The 20,200-nt window shown below is 37.2% G+C and overlaps 2 protein-coding genes across 5 annotated transcripts in view; one reads left to right on the forward strand and one right to left on the reverse strand.

Moving 5' to 3' along the window:
• The window catches only part of poc1a (POC1 centriolar protein A), a 50,384-nt gene extending 41,913 nt beyond the window's left edge, over positions 1 to 8,471 (reverse strand). For 2 of the 4 annotated variants that reach the window (XM_020703157.3, XM_078947085.1), the window contains exons 1-4: positions 8,082 to 8,441; positions 2,688 to 2,772; positions 2,422 to 2,593; positions 2,058 to 2,237 (exon numbers count right to left, since the gene is read on the reverse strand). In XM_020703157.3, coding sequence (XP_020558816.1) covers positions 2,058 to 2,237; positions 2,422 to 2,593; positions 2,688 to 2,772; positions 8,082 to 8,096 — 452 coding nt within the window. In that variant the 5' untranslated portion in view covers positions 8,097 to 8,441. Of the gene's footprint in view, positions 1 to 2,057; positions 2,238 to 2,421; positions 2,594 to 2,687; positions 2,773 to 8,081 lie in introns of all 4 variants that reach the window. The other 2 variants (XM_011474854.4, XM_011474855.4) reach the window with 2 other exon arrangements.
• On the forward strand, positions 3,539 to 4,356 carry b9d2 (B9 domain containing 2). The gene has a single exon (XM_004068664.5). It carries the CDS (start codon positions 3,674 to 3,676, stop codon positions 4,199 to 4,201), a length of 528 nt encoding a protein of 175 aa, XP_004068712.1. The 5' UTR covers positions 3,539 to 3,673; the 3' UTR covers positions 4,202 to 4,356.
• Positions 8,472 to 20,200: the final 11,729 nt, after the last annotated feature.

Genomic DNA, 20,200 nt, shown 5'->3' on the forward strand with positions numbered 1-20,200 from the left:
ATTGACTTACTATTGATTTATTATTATTATTATTATTATTTTTATTATTATTGACTTATTGTTGGGTTTTTCTAAATAATTTAAATTACATGTCAAAGAGGTCTAAAACTTCTAAATGTTTAGAAATTAATTTTAAAAATTCTTTCTGATAATTTTTTTATTTGTAAGAAGTCCTGCAACAATGCATTTTCATTCAAGTTTGAGCTTTTAAGGCATACTGTTTCTCTTCTTTAACAACAACAAATGATGTATATATATATATTATATACATAAAATGTAATATATTTATATATATGTATAAATATATTTAAATCTAAAAATATATACAGTTTATAAAAACTACTTGGACACCACTAAAATCAATAGAAATCAATGTCATGTGGGCGTCGTCGACCTCACCAAGATGGCGTCGCGCTCCGCCACCGTCGGCCAGGCTTCTAAAGCGGGCGTGTCTCCTCTAGTGATATAACTCATTGCTCATCGACATGGGGGACAAACATCTAACATAATAGGCCTCCATCTGATTGGTCAACAATGGGAAGGCGTCCATCTGATTGGTCAAAGCATAAAGGGATTTATTTGATTTGTTAAATGCTTCAAGCTGCTAGAAGATTGTTTTAACACATTTTGGATTTGCGATTTATTGCGATATTCGCCGTCTTTTGCGATATGCATATTGCAGAGCTGGATATTGCGATAACGATAAATTTGCGGTATATTGTGCAGGCTTAAAATAGAGCATCAATAATTATCTGTAATTAAACCAGTAAAATAAAAATAATTAGAATTAGAATATTTTTTTTATAATGTAAACAAAACGTGTTTATAATATGTCAATATTTCAATGATGCCCCACAGCAGTCCTGGACTGCCGGGATCACATTGCTTTCTGGCTCAAGCTGAATGAAATGATTTAACATTAGAAATATTAGAAATGTGGGCGAGGTTAACAAAAAACGTCCGTTGCCAAGGAAATCCAAAAGTTAGTTTTTACAATTCTCCTGAAATTTACAAAGGCGGCCAAAACATAAATGGCTGCTATAGAGTTAAAGTCAACACAAAAAGCTAGCATAAAAAAAGGATTTATTTCATGAATTTGTCACATGAAGCTCTAACCAGGCTGGCAGAGGCATAAGGGTTACTGCTCAGATAGTGAGAGAAAGGGGGTAATGGGGGCGGCGAGGTAGGAGGGCCGGCTTTAATAGGTTCTGCAACTTTAGAAGGTCCATCATATTGAGTTAAATTCAATACAGATCACGAAATGCTCATAACAACCCAAAAGTGTCTGTTAGTTATGTAGAAATAGTAAGGTTAGTTGCAACTAAAGGCAGTGTCACCCGGCCACTATGTACATTTTTTTCATATTGCACAAAAGAAAATTGGTCATAAGTGAATATACGTGGAAAAAGTGTGAAAAGTTGGGGTCTTTTCATGGAATTTTCACAGATGTATCATGAAAGAACCACTTTAAGAAGTAGAAATATCAATAAACCATGCAAAAAAACACGCAAATCTATGTAGAACATGAACCATGCATGATTATTGCGCTGTTTATATGTATTTCATTAATGATTTGTGTGTCGATTGCGTAATTTGAACATGATATGTGCGCCGTATACATGATATAAAAGTAATACATCGCTATTACATGCATGTAAAGTAGTACATGAAACGGTGATGGAAAGCCACAAATATGAATAAAAGATTTGTAATAATTGCGTATGAACTACTTAAAATACACATAAACTGGGTAAAAAATTTGGAACACCTTTAAACCGAATTCACGTAAAGACCCGCCGAAACCCTCGACGGACACCTGCGCTTATCGACAAAGGATGAATGCTAGAAACACATGAATGATGTATATCACACAGGTATCACCAAAGACCGAAATGTCATACGTGGAAAATCTGCCAAATGTACATAGTGGCAGTGTGATACGGCCTTTAGGTTTAGATGACTGAATGCTGGCACTTTTTTATGTCATGCCTTGCTGCCAATATTAAGTGTCACGATACTTTCATTTATGAGAGATCCATCTGCAGTGTGTCTCTTACTTGGCACAACGAACCCAGTTGACATGCTGGTTGAAGGAGAAGAGAAACTTCTGCCTGTGAACGGTCCACACTTTGATGGTCTTATCGTTAGATGCTGTTACCAGAGTCTGTCCATCGTCAGAAAAGTTAACACAACGCACAGCGGCGGTGTGAGCCCTGAACTCTGTTGAGTCCGCCTTTCTGTAAGCACACACATCACCACAAATGAAAATCAAACAAAACTCAGTGGGTTTGACCAGTTTTGACTTAAAAATGATGAGTGGCATTCAGTGATTTCAGCTTTGTTACTCTGATGAGGCATTATTGTTATGAAGGATAAACAAAGTAACGGTAAACAAAATGACAAATTGAAAAAAAAACCTACATGCTGGGAACCCAAAGACGTACAGTCTTGTCTCTGGAGGCCGAAGCGACCATGTGACCCGATGGAGAAAACTGCACAGACGTGACTGCGTCTTTGTGGCCCTCAAAGCGATAAGCTCGCATCTGAGGTTTCATGTTCCAGATCATTACACATGAGTCCACAGAACCTGTGGCTGAGAGAATAAAAAACACAGACAAGAAAGAAAATGACTTTGCTGAACGTAAAAACACTTTGGCAATTAGGAAAATCAAGGAGAAGATACCCACCAATCTGTTTCATATTGCAACTGAAATCTACGCTCGTCACTGCACCCCTGTGACCCTTGAAATGCCTCTCAAGGGTGGGATCAGACTATTTGAAAGAAAAAGAGAGAAAACCAAATCAGCCCAAGGAAAAAAATGTATTTAATAACCTGAAAAAACCAATAAAAGTTTGTTGCTATAGGTTCAAGCATCAAAAGTGTTTTTGGGTGAGCCAACACATTAGGACAATTAAATAAAATCAACAAAACAATCAAAATCATTAAGAATGCATAAAATATATATGTACACAAAAGACCTATGTTGTTTTGCACTCTTGATCACAATAGAAAAATGGTCATGGTTACATTTATTATGATTATATGTCGTAAATTATGACATAGCAATGTATTCGCTGATAAATGCAAAGAACTATATCACCACCATTGCAGAGTACTACAAAGTAGAGCCACTGAAGGGGCTATTTCCTTTTATTCTTTCCTGTGTTCTGATATGAGGCACTGTAACCTCCTCCAGTTTGATACAAATTAAAACACACACATGCAGACAAAGGCAATTTAAAAAAATGTATTTGAAATGAGCAGGTATAAGTTTACTTTTTAAAGTTAGAACAAAAATGAAAACAAGACACCATGAAACTTTAACCCTGAGTATAGTTTTTCAGGATACAAATGTATAATATTGTGGTTAATTATTGTCCTTCACCGACTATTTACCCCAAAATAAAATCTGGTTAGTAACGGGACACACGAGTTTCCCGCCAGTGGTTTCCTATTATCTTGCTTTGTAAGAAACGGAATCACATTAAGCAGAGAGCTGTGCCTGACAGTCAGAAAGGAGGGTTAAATCTTAGCGCTGACGGCAAACCGGTTTGTGTTGCCAGGGAGACGTGTGCGGCGGCTGTTGCTAGCCGCTAAGCTAGCAACTACTGGCGAAGGGTGGAGGAGCCTTTTTTGTAGTCGTATGTTTTGGTCAAAGAAGGCTGTTGTAACATGGCAGAGCTGCATATTATAGGACAAATCCTCGGGGCCAGAGGCTTTCCGCAAAATAGTCTATTTTGCAAATGGGGAGTTCATACTGGAGGAGCATGGCGGCTTCTCTCTGGGCTGAAGGAGGGCCAGACCCAAGTGGACATCCCCCAAACGGGTAATATGGCCTACTGGAGTCACCCAATCGATCTACAGTTCGCAACTAAAGGACTGCAAGGTTGGCCGAAGCTACACCTCCAAGTGTGGCACCAGGACTCGTTCGGGCGCTGCCAGCTGTACGGATACGGATACTGCCACGTCCCGTGCAGCCCCGGAACCCACCGGATAGAGTGTGTGACGTGGAGGCCGCTCGGTTCCTGGCAGGAACAGATCACCCAAATGTTTGTCGGCGGAGGTCCACAACTCCGCAGTCCGGACCTCATCTACAGCGGAGCGGACAGATACCGACTGCAGACCGAGGCCATGGGAACTGTGGAGCTGGAGCTCGGTGTAATTATGAGACACTTTGACAAATATGGTGTCGACAGCTGATGCGTGACATGACGGAGCAACTCCGAAAAACCCATGACATTTCAACTGGCACGTGCTTTATATTTACACATGACGCTTCTCCACGTTTTTGTACGTTTCAAATTGCAATTATCACTCAAAATGCCAATATGTGTAAATAAAATACTGTCATCGAAGTTGGTTGTTTTTTGCTGTACCCTAGTTTTTACCTTTAACTTGGTTTTAATAACATTTTCTAGCAGTCCTCCCCTCATTCCCCTTATGAGACAGTTTTGCAAAGACTTTGGTTTATTTTGATATTTAAAAAAAATGTACCTTAAATCCTCAAGTAAGATGACCTCTCATTAAGGTCACAAAACTGATGACCTTACTAATAGTATGACATTTTACAGGACATTTATCCTGATATATTGATTTTAAATGCAAAATACAAGTTCCTCTTGAAAGGTAAAAGGCATTAGTGATGCTCACTAAACTTTAAATCTATGTGATGTGCAATGTAACATAGCAACAAAAGAAAATAATAACTCAAGTTAAAGTGTATTCTAATTTAGAAAAAGAAAGCCCTCAAATAATGGCAATGTTGTAAAATAGATTAAAGAGCTTTGAAAAAGATCTAAAGACGCGCTCTAATCATTTTTTATGTATTGTAAAAGCGTTCCCAGTGGTCTTTTAATTATGATTATGCAGTTTTAAGCCAAAATAAAGAAACCTGTGTTGTTTACTAGGACGTAGTTTCTGCAGAACGTCAGGAGTTAGTTAGAATTGTGGGCAGGGCTGATGGCATGGAGTAAGCCTTCTGACAGTTCCCATCATCCATCTGTTTACACACCTTTCCCACTAGCTTACAGCCCCCCACCTGAGGGGTATTCCAGAAGGCACGTTTAAACAAAAAACAATTACTCTACCCACTCTAATTTACTCTACCCAATTTCTTATGCCTGTCCAACTCAATAATTGTTTATACAACTCAAATTTACATATTAATCTAACTTTTTCCATCTTAATCTATTGTACTTCTTGACCTCTCATATGTCTAAGTTTGAGGCTGCAGATATTCTCATTTTTATGACATTGAAATGAATGATACAGTGTGGACTTACAATATAAAACATGAGTCCAGTTAACATGAGTCTGACTTTAACTTTAACCACAACACACAGCAGCAGGGGTGCTAAATAACCTCATTACCCTCTCCCTCCCTCTCACTCATGGTGCAGAAAGAATTAAACATAACAGGATAAAATAACTAGGCAAAACACAGTGAAACAGTTAAACAACGAAACACATTTGATCAATAACCCACACTTAAACCACAATCCAACTAGACAGGCAAAGGGAATGGTATCCCACAATTCCTTGCGGTGCCGAGCTAACAGCAGCACCAAAGTTACGCCTACTTAATTGAATTAATTTGAATGAAAGTAAAATAACTGTCTGATAACTACGAGTTATTTTTAAGCTGACTTAACTAAAAAAAATGATTTATTTTAACTGAAGCAAGTAATTAAGTTAGATCAAAGTATAAAAGTTTCTCTTTCCAACATCCATGCGTGGTCTTATTACCCTCTCACGGTGGAAAAAGTAATATCTGAGCTTCTTCATCCACTAAATCATCTTCAAATGGACACGCCATGCTGCTTCACCTCTCTGAAAAAAAACTAACCTTCAACTAAACCTGCTCCAGACCAGGTTATGTTCAGAGCATGAGTTGCTATGGCAACTTGACATACCCTGAAACATACCTCCATTTTTGGAACCAAAAGCTGAGGTTATCAACTTCCTTAGCCTCAAAATTACCGTGGGAGCTAGCATAACCTGCTTTTTGGAATACCCCCTGGGGGGTATTCCAGGAAGCATGTTTAAACTAGCCTGACTTTAAGCCTGAACTCTGGCTGAAATCCGCCTGAACTTGCTTACTCTGGGTATGTCGGTTCGAAAAGACCGGATATGAGTTGGCGTAATTACGCTCGACTTGGTAACCCTGGGTTAACGCACGGTACATAAAGACATTCTCAATAGATCGCCGATTTCTGGAGTCACCATGGAAACGCGTGGTGAAAAAAAAAAGAAAGCGCTGTACTTAAGTGAGACGGAGTCTGAGATTTTAATGACGGCGGAAAAAAATTACAAGTCCATCAAAAAAGTAACATGGCTGAAAATAATTTAAATAATTTAGTTAAATTAATTCAAACTCAATAATTGTTTATACAACTCAAATTTACGTATTTATCTAACTAAATGTCACATTACTCCATTAATCTTTTTTCCATCTTAATTACTTATATTTCTTGAAATTACACATGTCTAAGTTTGAGCCGGCAGATATGCTCATTTTTATAACAATAAAAAGAACGGAAAAAAAATGCACGGAGTGCAAAAATTCATTAAAGAATTTTCCGTCACTGTCATAACATCATTAGGAGGTAGGGGTGCTATATAAACTCATCATCCTCTCCCTTACTCTCACTCATGGTGCAGAGACGTTAGCATAGTAGGACAAAATAGCTCGGCAAAACACGGTGAAACACAGTAAAACAGCTATACAACTAAACACATTTTGTAAAAAACCCACACTTAAACCCAAATCCGCCCAGACAGGCAAAGGGAATAATATCCCAGAATCCCTTGCGGTGCCGATCTAACGGCAGCACCAAAGTTACACCTACTTAATTGAATTAATTTAAACGAAAGGAAAATAATTGTCTGAAAACTACGTGTTATTTTTAAGGTGACCTAACAAAAAAAATGATTTATCTTAACTGAAGCAAATAATTAAGTTAGATCAAAGTAAAAAAGTTTATCTTTCCAACATCCATATGTGGTCTTATCACCCTCTCATGGTGGAAAAAGTATTATCTGAGCTTTTTCATCCACTAAGTCATCTTTAAATGGACACGCCATGCTGCTTCACCTCTCTGAAAACAAACTAAGCTTCAACTAAACCTGCTCCAGACCAGGTTATGTTCAGAGCATGAGTTGCCATGGTAACTTGACCTACCCTGAAACATACCTCCATTTCTGGAACCAAAAGCTGAGGTTATCAACTTCCTTAGCCTCAAACTTATCGTGGGAGCTAGCATAACCTGCTTTCTGGAATACCCCCCAGGTATTAGTGGTGCAACAAAAATGGCAAGCGATATCAGAGCCATCTAGCTGTACAGTTTGGCAAGCAATGTTACGCTTAATTTTCTCTACATCATCAGAAAATTGCCACACAATTAAAAACAAAATCTTCACTGGAATGGGTCTTTAAAATAATCTAAATGCTTTTATAATAACAAAACATGATGATGATTTGATAAACAATTATTTATGCACGTTTTCCTTGACAAAAACTAAAGTTAGCACATGAGACAGATGAATTTCACCAATATCACTGAAGTATTGAATGTTTTGTTCTTGTTTACATCCTGAGGTACACTGTAAATGTGTGCAGATTATATTAGAATCATGCATGGTAATTAGAAGTTATTAACTAATATTTATGGGATTCTCAAAGTTGAAAAACTGTCACATCACTGAAATATAAAGTCCTTATTAAAATTGATAAAATTGTCGAAAAAGGCATTGAATAATTCTAAAGCAGCATTTTATTATGGTGCAGTGTTAAGTAAAAGTTAGTAAGATTGTATTTGATGACTTTCGAGACATTTTGATTTTTACTTCTCTCGTAAAAATTTGTTTTAAATCTTTTTCGTCCTTAAATTACATCCCATTCCGTTAAATATTGTGCTAAATACGGCATTTTACATACCGAGCACCAGTAAGACTACCAAATTAATCATTATGAATGTGACATAATTATTTAATTTAAATAATTTTTCCAAGATAAAAGAATCTGTAATAATCTTATGTCACTCACTGCAGCTGAACCGGAAAAACAAATTACTAAACTCACCAAAGCGGAAGTCATTTTCTTTATGACAAATAAAAAAATATATTGTGTGAGTCACTCGTATCTGACAAAAAAAGCCTACGTTTGATAAATATCAACAAAGGCGTCTTGTTAGCGCAACAGTTTGCTGGTGTTAGCTTAAACTTAGCTAGCAGTTGTGACAACAAACTGTAAAGTTGAGTTTACGCGCCGCTATTGGGCGCTGAGCTGACGTCACAGTACTTAAAGGGACCACCAATCCGAAAATGATCTTCTGTATTCCTGAAAATAACGCCAAAAAATTTAACTAGTAGGACTAGAAAATTTAAACAGATACTCAAGCGCAAATAACCTATGACGAATGTTTTTACGCACAGTCAGTGAACGGAAGTGCAGTTACCCGTACATGTCAACAGGGGGCAGCAGATGGCCGTAGTGTTTTTCTGAACAATTGAAAGTGGCCCTACATAAAAATGTCTAAAAAAAATAATTTGGCTTTTTATGTGAAAAAGTATTGATAATACTCACAAGTAAATGCTCACTACATATGTTAAAGTCGTAATTGGCCTTTTATTTTGACACAACCAAAAATTGGACTGCCAAATCTTTTACCAAAATTATGGTTGAACAGTTCACATCTTGGACATATAAAACCTTGAGGTAGAAGAAAATCAACGGATGTCTTATAACATTTTAAATTGATTCTGCTCAGATGAGGGGAAAGTACATTGCATTGTTAACCAATGTTGATTCTGCATATGACAAATAAAGCTTCATTGTTCATTCATTCATTCATTCATTCATTCATTCATTCATTCATTCATTCATTCATTCATTCATTCATTCATTCATTCATTCATTCATTCATTCATTTATTCATTAAGTCTTACAAAAAACTATTACTTCCCTGCAGCACTTGGTATGACATGGTACCCAGATAATGCAACTGAAGCATATTACTGTTTTAATCTTCTTCCACTTTCGGCTTCTCCCATCAGGGGTCGCCACAGCGAACGAGTCGCATGGTAGATTTGGCAATGTTTTACGCCGGATGCCCTTCCTGACTGTTTTAATGATAATATTAATTATGTTTATGTCTAAAAAAAAGGAATTGATTAAAGAAAAAAATAAATGGCGAAAACTGAAATAGGTATGATTCCCAGACATTGTAGACTGGGAATAAGTGCGTCATTCCATGGATGACCACATCTGTTGACCTTTACAATTTTGACCTGACTTTACCAAAATCCCCATGTGGCCAGTTTCACCAATAATAGGAGCTAGTCATGCACCACCAACAACGTATTTAATCCACATTTGTGTGGTATTTCTTACTGGAATCCTGTTGTTTCCATGGTATATCATGTCATGTGCTTTAAGCAGACATGTGTTTGTTTAAGATGCAAACACCACAGGAAAAGCTTTAAAACTCACTTTGATTTGGGATTGACACAAATCATACAAACTACACTACCATCTATTTCAGAATATTCACTCATTTCCTTATGAACTCTACTGCATGTTAGTCAAAGATCTCTTCTTATCAATCTCATGATTTCCGTCTTGTTTGGGTTTTCATCTTTATTTGTCTTCAAAGGGAAAAAAGTATTTAATTATTTAACAATAGAACGGTCCCATTAAAGATGTGAATGTAATCTAAACGACACACACTCAAAGGTTAATTTTTAAAACTCAATCACTTCCTGTCAGTTCTTTCATACATTTCCCAGCAAATGTGAAACATTTTGAGAAGGAAGTGGTTAGAAAATAATCTGAATTCCTTCCTTATATACTAGTAGAACATGGACACTATTGAGTCGCAAACGAACACACCACACACGTGTACATGCACAAACACACAAAAGGTTAAATATCTACCACTTAAAGGCCGTAAATCAAAAAGTCAACACGACACAAAGATACATTTAACTGAAAATAGGACTCACTTATCCACAGACTCCCTTCCTTTCCAGTAAGAAAAAATGTTTTGTTGTTATTATCAGTGGGAGTTGTTCTTCCATTCTTAGCTTTTTTTGTGTGTGCGTAAGTTATGGAAATCATCTCCCACACTGTGTTGGAGATGCCCACGACCCCAATTGGGAAGGAACTGGCAATTTAGTCTAGTTTAATTCACAAGTGTGATTAAAAGTTTTCAATTTTTCTAATGTTTTTATATTGCATTTTAAAAATGGGTTAAATAGTCATATTTGTAAGGGGATAAAACCTCAACATGTTAATAGAAAAGAGAGTTGAGCATCAAAACTGAGTTCTTAGCAAAAATAAAAGCTTTGACATTGGTAAAACTGATCTTAAAGGGTTGATTAAGTGTACCTACTTTAAATTGTTTAAATTATTCTTTACTTTTTGTGTGTTTTGTGGCACAGAAAAAATATTATTTAAGCCTTGGAGCACATTCAGCTTGAACAAGATGTGAAGATGTTTGGAAATCTCCTTCAGCAAATATCATTTAGAAAGATGTGAAATTTTAAATCATGTTAACCTTTGTGCTATCTTAGATGACCCCACCCTTACATTGACGTGTTCTCCCTACCATGACAAAGGTGGATAAAGGTGAAGAGGATTTCATGTAATCCATGGAAACCAGTGAAGATCACAAATCATTGAAGAAAAAAGGTTCACTGCACTGTCTAGTGGGTCTAGATGACCCAACTCCCAATGTTAAAGTGTCTAGGATAAAACAAGGATTAAGTCGCTTTCTGAAAGGTAGAATTTTCTTTTTGCAAAATGTTAGAACGATCAATTTGTAAGAAGGTGTGTTTAACAAACGTGTGTAGGAAAAAATGAAATCAGAACAAAAATTTAACGTTGAAAAAGAAAACAATCTCTTGAAATAAGGATGTTGCAGCATTTTTTTATAACCACAAACTCTGATTCTGCTTCTGTATTTGTCTTACTTCTTTAAACTTTTCATTAAAACCATGTTAGCTCTTCATGTCTGCTTCTTTTTGCAAAGGTACAACTCTTGTTTTTGGGCATGGCAACTGAATTGTTTTTTTGCAGAAATAAAAAACGTAAATTAAAATGGCCTCCTTTCACAGCACTTCCTCTTAAACAGCTTTAAAACTCTCCAACAACCTTGAAGAAGGAAGTGTTTTGGTTTAAATTCAGATGCATTTTTCGCCACAGAGCTCAAGAAAAGTGGGGTTTATTTTTAGAAACAAAATGTGAATGAGGAAAAGAGTAGAAAAACAATCGACTGACAGCCCTGATTGCGTGCTAAGTCCTGCAGAGTTGCATTGTTTGTAGCTTACACAAGGTGTGTCTTTGCAGACCAGTGGACAAAAAGGGGGATTTTTCAGGTCAAGAAACATTTAAAGTTAGTCAGAGACAAAGTTTTATAATTTTTTTGTTTAGTGCAATCATACATTTACAATATATGAACACTGGATGCAATTTGTAGAAAATGTTGCGCTTCAAAAAATCTCATTTGTGGGATTGAGAGCACAAAGCGAAATCAAGCTGCAAGGAAAAAAAATCTACATTGCATGTTTGTTCTCAGCAGCAGTCAATCTTCCATCAAGTTCCTCCTTAATTATTTTCAGGAATGCTTTCTCTTAACTGGTTATGTAATATCACTACTAGGAAAGAAATAGAATCTACAACATCAAGTTCATTACATAATGGCACAGCACATGGCAGCCTGTTGCATCCGCGAGTTTTCCTGACGTATCTTTTTCACTCCCCTTTAGCAGTTCCAACTCCCCTAAAATAAAATTAAAAAAAAACCTGAAGACATAAAAATATCTGTTTGACAGACAAACCGCAGCAGCAGAAGCAGCATAAAATGGCTTTTTGGTCACGTCAGTTCAGTGGAAAACCCACAGCAGGATGGAGCAACTCAAAAAGACATGACTCTGACTTTGGAACATGACCCCAAGGAGGGGGGACATTTCCTCCAAAAGCTTTTCATTCTCACATAAGAAAAATGTATATAATAGGGAAATGTAACACAGATTTCAACACATGTTCATGTGTTTTGATGGTTAGAGTACAAGCTGGGACTTCAATGAGCCATTTCAGCCTGACATGCTCGCATGAGTATCAGCAGGAAGGCTGACCAAGTGTAAAGATTTCAGTTCCTTTTCCCACTTCATCCAGCAAATAAGAAAATGTCCTTCAGTTCAGTTTTGCATTCAGGGTAAAAAAGACCAAAACATAACCGTTTTTGTTGTTGTTTAATTCACTACCGTGTCATAAAACCCATTTCAAAGTTTGATCCAGTCCAGGAACTTTTTCATTTTAAACACAGCCCTGCAATCGGACACCCAGTTGTTCTTCACACAGAAAGTGTGGGAAAGTTGTAGAGAAAAAGGGCAGCGTCATCTCCACATCATACGTCAGAGCAATGCAAATCAGCACAGCAGAAAAGCACACTGTTTTCTTTAGAATGGGAATGTCGCAATCATGCCGATCTAGCAAATTCATTTGGTGTGTCCATGTAGCCATGAAAGGTCAGTTAAGCTGTAAAAACATCAAACCCTTCATGCAGTAAGGTCCCAAAACTGCCTGTTTTTGTGTAACGTCCTTTTTATACTGATGCTGCACTTTGGTATTAATTAATTTTTAGGGTATTTATTTGGTAAATTGAACTGAATGACTGTTGTTGTTGTTTTCACTGACAATGACAAAATAAATGAATCTTGAAACTATCGTATTTGAGTTATAATTTTGCTTTTATTTTAAATATTATCTCAGGGTTTAATGTGCTTTATCTTTGTTTCTTCTGTGCTTTACTTTGAAGGCCATTGGAATGTGCTCTTAAGCAAGTCTGACTTATTTCATATCTCCTTTGAAATCAAGAATAGATAAAATGTGATCCAGTTTGACCTGCTAACCTGCTGATTTAAAATCTAGAACAAAATCTCCACACATTAACTTTTATTTTTATTTTGCTTCTCTTGATTCGGCCTCCAGGACTTTGCTCTCCAACTGCAGGATTGAGTTTCCATAAGGAGCTAGAAGCTTCTGTGATTATCTCTTGACCTGTTAACCTTGGACTACTGATGACGATGTTTTTTTCAACTCATTCTGCTGAAATAATTTCCCTTTTGCCATTCTATTTGAACCGTGTTTGCTCAGGGTGATTGTGTGCCTATAGACAAACTTCTGATGACGTTTCTCAATCTCTGCCACTCAGAGATGCTCATGTTCATTGGGTCTTTGCATTTAAGACTTCTTTATGCCAAGTCTCAAATCTTTGTTGACGAGTCAAAGTCAAGTCTTAAGCTCTAAAATATATATTGTATTGTCAGAAACTATCATTAAACTACTTGTACACAACGTGTGGAGCCACAATAAAATAAATTTAGTCTTTCTAGTGCAAAAAATGTAAAGAAAGCTTTTACTTTTACACCTGGCAACAATGTCCTGGACAAAAAAGTAATAATAAATTGAACACTGTTTCCGTGTGTACTTTTCTGCTGCTGTGTTTACTTACAGGTTCATCAGATCTGTAGATTCTGGCTGTGCCAGAGTTTAACTTCTTATTTTGTTGTCTTTAACTTTTTGTTCTTTTATTGTGGGTCTCTTCCTCTGATCGAGGCTAACGCCTTTTCCTTCTCTTCCCTTCACAAACGTTAGGTCAAAACACTGTTACAACAAAGATAGGGCGTCTAGTAGTTTTATTCACAGCGACATAAATGGAAGTCACTGCAGGATAATTAAGACATAAAAAGAGGATAATCTTTGTGCACGAGGCTAAAACGTTAAACACGCCTCTGGCATCTTTCCAAAACCTTTTATCTGCTTGAAGTAGAAATTTCTAGAGAGCCTATTAACAGTAAGATGCAGTGTAGAAACAAAGTCCAGGAGTTTGTGATGCCCTTTCTCCCACAGTGTTATCGCAGTACCTTCTATACACCATGAACTATCTCCTAAAAAGGTTTTATTGATTACAAAAGGGATAGTGTATGCTTCATCACTTTTTTCAAGCTGTAAGTAAAGTGACATTTTCTCCCAGAGAAGGACTTCTTTTTATCAGCAGGCCTACAGGAAGAGTGTTGTATGGGTTGGCCCGCAAGGAGGAAAAGGAATTCCTAACATTATCAAGAGTGAGTGTTATCCTCCTCATCAGCCCTTGGTGTCATGCACACATCCAGCGAGCACGCTGAACTCAGAGGAAACTTCTTTCCCTCCAAAATGAAACATGTAAAACAACATAATACATAATCCTTTGTCAATTAAAAGCTTGTTATTAGAAAAAAACGATGAATATCTAGCTGTAAAACGTGTCTTACAAACAAAGAGACAAAAGAAAAGGCTGAATCTTTGCAGGAAGCTGAAAGTTTCCATAAGGCCGTGAAAAAGGAAGGAATGTCCTTTGGTATGCTGCTTTTACACGCTGGTTTCCTTGAGCCCGCAATCATTTACTGCAAATTCTGAGTCACATTTTTTCCAAGTGTTGCAACAGGTTTAAACAAAGCTCAATGTGTCTGTGCAGTTTCTCAGTCGTCCAGGTTCTGTTATCACAGGATTCTGCTCTTTAGAGCAATTGGGCTTCAAAGATTCATCTAGAAGACGTTTCAGTGCTTAACAGCCACTACGCTCATAAACGTGAATGTGCGTTGAAAAAGTGAGAGACGTTGTGGTCTGTATGTGAAATTGACATTGATGTTTCACAAATGAACCACGTTAAAACCATGGAAGAAGTACAAATAAACCACGCAAAGAACACAAATCAACGTAGAACATGGTCACGACTTGTGCGTCAATTCCGTAGTTTTAATGTGATATGTGCGCCGTATATGGGATATAAAAGTTATACATCCGTTGTGCATGCATGAAAAGTCCGTTGGACATACATGGACATACGTGGAATTTGTGTATGCATCCCACAGTTACTTAAGATTTACGTAATAATTCGGTTTAAACTACATAAACTGCATAAACTGCGTGTCCTCAACTCAATTCACAGGAAAACCCGTCGAAAATCGAAAATGCGCAAAATGTACGTAGTAGTTTAAGTACTTACGTAGTACTTTAAGCTTTAAGCTGAAGAACTAAACTGAAAAACAACTCAAATGAACAGCGATACGTCTAGTAGTTTGAACAATTGATCCAACTGGACTGGACTTAGAATCTTCACATACATATTTCTCTATTTTCTGCATCTCTGTTGTGGTTTTGACAGTTAAAGGGGGCATTTGTAACCAAAGACAGCAGGTTTGAAGGCCAGAAGGGGAAAGCCCATCTGACGAGATCTGAGCCTGACCAGTTTGTCACGTTGTAATGTTACGCACACCGTCTGCTACATTTTGCTCTCCGTCTTCCACTTAGCAGTGTTTTGAAACTGAAGCAACCTATGTCTCATGTTGCACTTTTAAACAAGGCTTTTGTTTAAAGAAAGAGCAGGATCAACAACACTGCTCCAAGAGTGTTGTCATGGCGATGATCATTTTGCAGGCAGGAGCATATGTGTTTCTGTTTAATCTCATGCTCTCCTGAGTCAAGCAGGAAATGTCTGCAGCTGATAAATAATTTATAGTGCGCACAGAGACAGTCAGCGCGGCCTTGACTTAACTCATTCAGTAACGACAGAGAAAGGAAGTCTTTGCTTTAAAATTATGCTCAGGTTTTCAGTAATACTGTAATAAAGGAGGAAGCTGAAGGAGAATTTAGGTAATTTAATTGGCATAAACCTACTATCTTCCCAGCGAGAACCTGCCTGTTGTCATTTCCAAGAAAAAGCAGTACAATCGTCTATAATACGCCCTGGAAGGCATCGTCTTTTCTGAATTTTCTCTCATTTTAATCCTGACATTGAGTAGCAGCAGCTGTACTGTCTCATGAGATACATTTTATTAAATGACAACAAAAGCAATTGTGAAATTGCCATTTCTCCTTTTTCTGCATTTAAACTGATCAGTCTGACAGTAATCTATAACAGGATCGTCTAAATCAGTGGTGCCCAACCAACGGGCCGCTGACTGGTACCGGACCATGGGCCACTTTGTACCGGGCCGCTGACGGATAAGAAAATGCACACAATAACTTCAGTTATTTCTGTTTTGTTTTCTTTTTGGTACTAAAGGAAATTTTATTTTCGAAAACTACCAGATTCTGTTCACCACATCCTTCTTGTCTGACGCGTCACATGGCTTTAAGTAGTTGCTTAAAGTCATGTGACGAAAAGTTGGCAACTTGGAAAGTTTTTTGGGGAGAAAAGACTAAGTTAGGAAACCGAAGAAGAATTTTAGACTTTAAAGAAAAATAAAATAAAACAAAAACAAAATTTTCCTCCAAATATGGATTTTTTGATACAGCTGTTCCCACGTACCAGAAACTGCTCGCCTGCCCCGAATGCAGCCACTGACTTTTGAATATTTTACATATGCAGATGAAGTAGTTGCAGGCTCAGTGGATTCATGTTTATTATTATATTTAGACGGTTGTGTCATTTCATGTTTGCTCTATTCATCAAAGTTTGAATTTAAACAAGCCGCAAACATTTTACAAAATACAGTGCGATAAATGAAAAGATGAAAGATGATCTGAGACTTGGTTGGGTTTTCAATTCAACAATTTTATTCCATTGAATCTTTGTCATATGTAAAAAAAAAACATTCAACTACTGTTTTTTGTGTGTGTTTCTTTTAATGTTTCTTGTAGTAACATTTTAATTTGAAAAATAGGTTTTTCAGAGACCGGAAGCTTGAAAAATATTAAACCCGTTGGGACCGGTTCGTGAAAATATTGTCTGACATTGAACCGGATCGTGGCCTAAAAAAGTTTAGGGACCACTGAAAGAGTTTTACTCGAAGTTTTGAAACACTAGTAAAAGCTCTTTTTTTCCCATGATGCATTTCTCTTGATTTAAAAATTCAAGTTAAACATTCAAAAACCTTTTTTCATGACTTGTCTCAAAGTCTGTTATTGTACATTTTCAGTAAAAATGTAGAGTTTATTAATGATTTTATGTTCTGTTGTTGCTTTATAATAATTTATAAACTGTAATAGGATGAAAGATGTCTCCTTCAATAAAATCTTAGCTTTGGCCCATAAATGAGCAATTTGACTGTTTGTGAGCTTTCTTCCTTTCTTGAATGCTGATAAAGTTTTTTCTGTTACACTTAGTAATGGAAGATCTCCAAAAAGCCCTTTTGTTATGAACTGCACTGAAAAAAAGAAAAAAGTAAACACAACTGAGAACAAAAATTAAACATTAGAATAATTTTCTAAATTCCTGACTGTATTTTACCTCTAAATATCTGGCATTCTGATATGCTGGGAATCTGGAGGTTTTTATTTTTTCATTTGGTTTCAATGTTTTTTATTTTTATTTCTGGAGGTTTTGACTGTAACATGAGTGACGCAGAAGCCTTCATGTTTTCATGATGGCACCTTTTAATATCTGTGTAATTGAGCATGCCAGCACATGGTCTCTTCACATATCAGAGTGGCTGGAATAGCGAGGCCAACAAATGACAAGATTCCTGGAAACCTCAAGGACCGACAGTTATCTTGACCCCGAAAGCAGCAGGAGCAAGGATGGTTTCAATGTCAAACACAACCAAATGTACCCATGAACTTAGGCTGAGAAAGCATTTAACTATGTTAAGCGACATCTCAATGTAGAACGTAAAGCTTTTCTTCTCACAATTTGTCTTCTGAGCTGAAAATAAAATGTTGGCTTCCATATTCTGCTGTTTGTGTGCAGAGGGAAGAATCCAGGGAAATGAAAGGACCTCGGGTTACATTTCAAAGAAAGCTAATCTTCAAAGGCAAAGCTGCAGTCCCAAGAAAGGATGCATTGTTTTCCAAATCCAGGTGCAGCAAGAACCATCTCATAAAAGAGAGGAAAGTTTAAAACTGTGAACTTTCTGAAACTGAAAGGCTTTAACCAGTCTCCTACGACACATTACTGGTACTCATAAATGAAAGCGCTGACATGTTGGGATGGATGTTGAAAGAAATGGAAATCAAACAGTGCGAGAAGGATGACTGTGACACACCTCCTATGACTTTTTGTATTATGACCAAGTCAAAATAGAAACGACGTTTGGTCAGCTGAGACCCGTGGGGCCAGTCATGGGTCATTTCTGCTTTTCATGGTCAAAATCGGAGGCTTTGATCCTCATCACTTTGAGGTTGGCCATGACCTATTTTGGCTTCGTGAAAAGAGCTCACATGTTCATTTATCAGCCCCTGTTAAAGCCAGTAATTTCAGCGTAAAACCAGCAGCAGAGCCAGAGCTTATGAGAATCTTCACAGTAAAGTGGTCCTCCATGTTTTTGTGTTGCCTATTAGGGGGCGGGGGGACATCAGATGTGAAATACAGAAAGTAAAATGTGTTGTATATAAAAGTGATATTTTCTGAATTTTGAAAAGTGTTTTGCAATAGTGGTTGAGCTGGTTTTATGCCAAAAGAGTATTTTTGTCATGTTTTTCAAGGAATTGTGGAAATTTCGGAACTGGATATGTATTCACTTACCCTGGATGAATAAATATCTATAATTAAAAAGTTTTGTGGGATGAAACCAGCTTTTCTTTTACAACAAAGGGAAAGGAGATCTCAAATCAAACCTCAATTGAGCCTTTCTAGCAATCAAGCGGTCAAACAAAGCAAAGAACTTTAAACATTTCACAAAACAAAACTCAAAGCTCTGATGGACCATGGCAAACTGATGATTGTCCAGAGATCCAACAGTAAGAAATCTGGAGAAAGCCTGTATTACTCAGAGAGGGAATCCAAAAGGTAGCGTTTAATGATTCGCCCGACAGAACATGGGAAGGAAAAACAGGAAGAAAACACAGTTCTTATGAAACTGCAGCAAACCAAGATGCACAAAAACAAAACATAGCAACCCTAGCAAGAAGTTGTTTCAACATTTAGTGGGGGGTTTTAAATGCGGTACTTCCTGAAGCTCCAATCTCTAGCAATTTTAGGACAATTTTAGTTAAAATAAAAGAAATAAACACTGCACCAAACACAAAACCATGGAAGGGGTGGGGTTGGTTAGCCAGTCCCTACAATGTCAATCAGTCTATGTGAGGGCTAATATGTCTATTTATGATCTACATGTCTGTGTGGATACAGATCTTTATGTGTAAACATGAATACATACATGTGCAGTTCTTTATTCATCTTCTAAACGTTTTGTCCCTTTTGGGAACACAGGAGCCTATTCCGTAGGTGAAGGCAGGGAACATCCTGGACAGGTTGTCAGTCTGTCGCAGGGCCACAAATTTAGAGTAACCAATTAACCTATGAAGCATGTTTTTGAACGGTGGGAGGAAGCCAGAGTCCCTGGAGAAAACCCATGCACGGGGTAAAACACACAAGCTCCACACAGAAAGGTCCCACATTAGTGGTCTGTTACAGGTCCCCCAGCAGGGACTTGAACCAGGGGCCTTCTTGCTGTAAGGCAAGAGCGCTAACCACTTCACCACTGTGGTAATCTTCTTTTCCAATCAATTAATGACTTAACATCTTAATTCGGATTGATACATCTATGTCATATTTGTCTGTTTGTTTTGATTGCTTCAAATGAACCAATAAACCAAAGAGTAAACATGTATTTGATGTTAGACACTCCAATTGCAGATCTGTTTCATGCTATTGGCCAGTAAACTCTCATAAATTGATCTCACACCCTTCAGAGGTGAACAAATGGCTTTGTTTGACACACCTTCAGATGTGTTAAACTTGCTCAACAGGTTTAGGAAGCATCGATTCCTTTTTCTGTTGAAGCCCCTGTACCATGAATTGGTTTCAAAATGGTGTTAAATGCTCTGTATCTTTGTATCAGGTAACATATTCTCTTGCCATGAGCCGGTGGGGCTTTGCAGTCTATCAAGAGAGTTGAAGCCATGCAAAAAAAAGTACCGGTAGTGACGATGGAGACAGAGCCATTGAGGTCACATCTTTGTTTTGAAACAAAAGAGCAAAATTCTTTGTTACAGGAAGAAAGCACTGAGCCAAAAGATTCTCAGAGATAACACAGGCTGATCTGTAAAGATATAAAAGCTTTTGCTCATGGAGACATGCAGAACACGTTTCCTCTAAACAGACTTTAGGAGATGCTTACTTTATTCCACAAGTCAATTAGTACAAATCTTTACAAAAAAGGTATTTATGTATTTCTAATAGTAAAGAAAACATTAGTGTTACTACAAATGGCTTC

Source organism: Oryzias latipes, chromosome 5, assembly GCF_053564925.1.
Source record: "Oryzias latipes strain Hd-rR chromosome 5, Olatipes_Hd-rR_3.1".
In the NCBI taxonomy this organism is placed as follows: Eukaryota; Metazoa; Chordata; class Actinopteri; order Beloniformes; family Adrianichthyidae; genus Oryzias; species Oryzias latipes.

What these genes read in the sequence shown, in the direction of transcription:
- b9d2 (XM_004068664.5), top strand. Translation starts at nt 3,674, where the DNA reads ATGGCAGAGCTGCATATTATAGGACAAATCCTCGGGGCCAGAGGCTTT.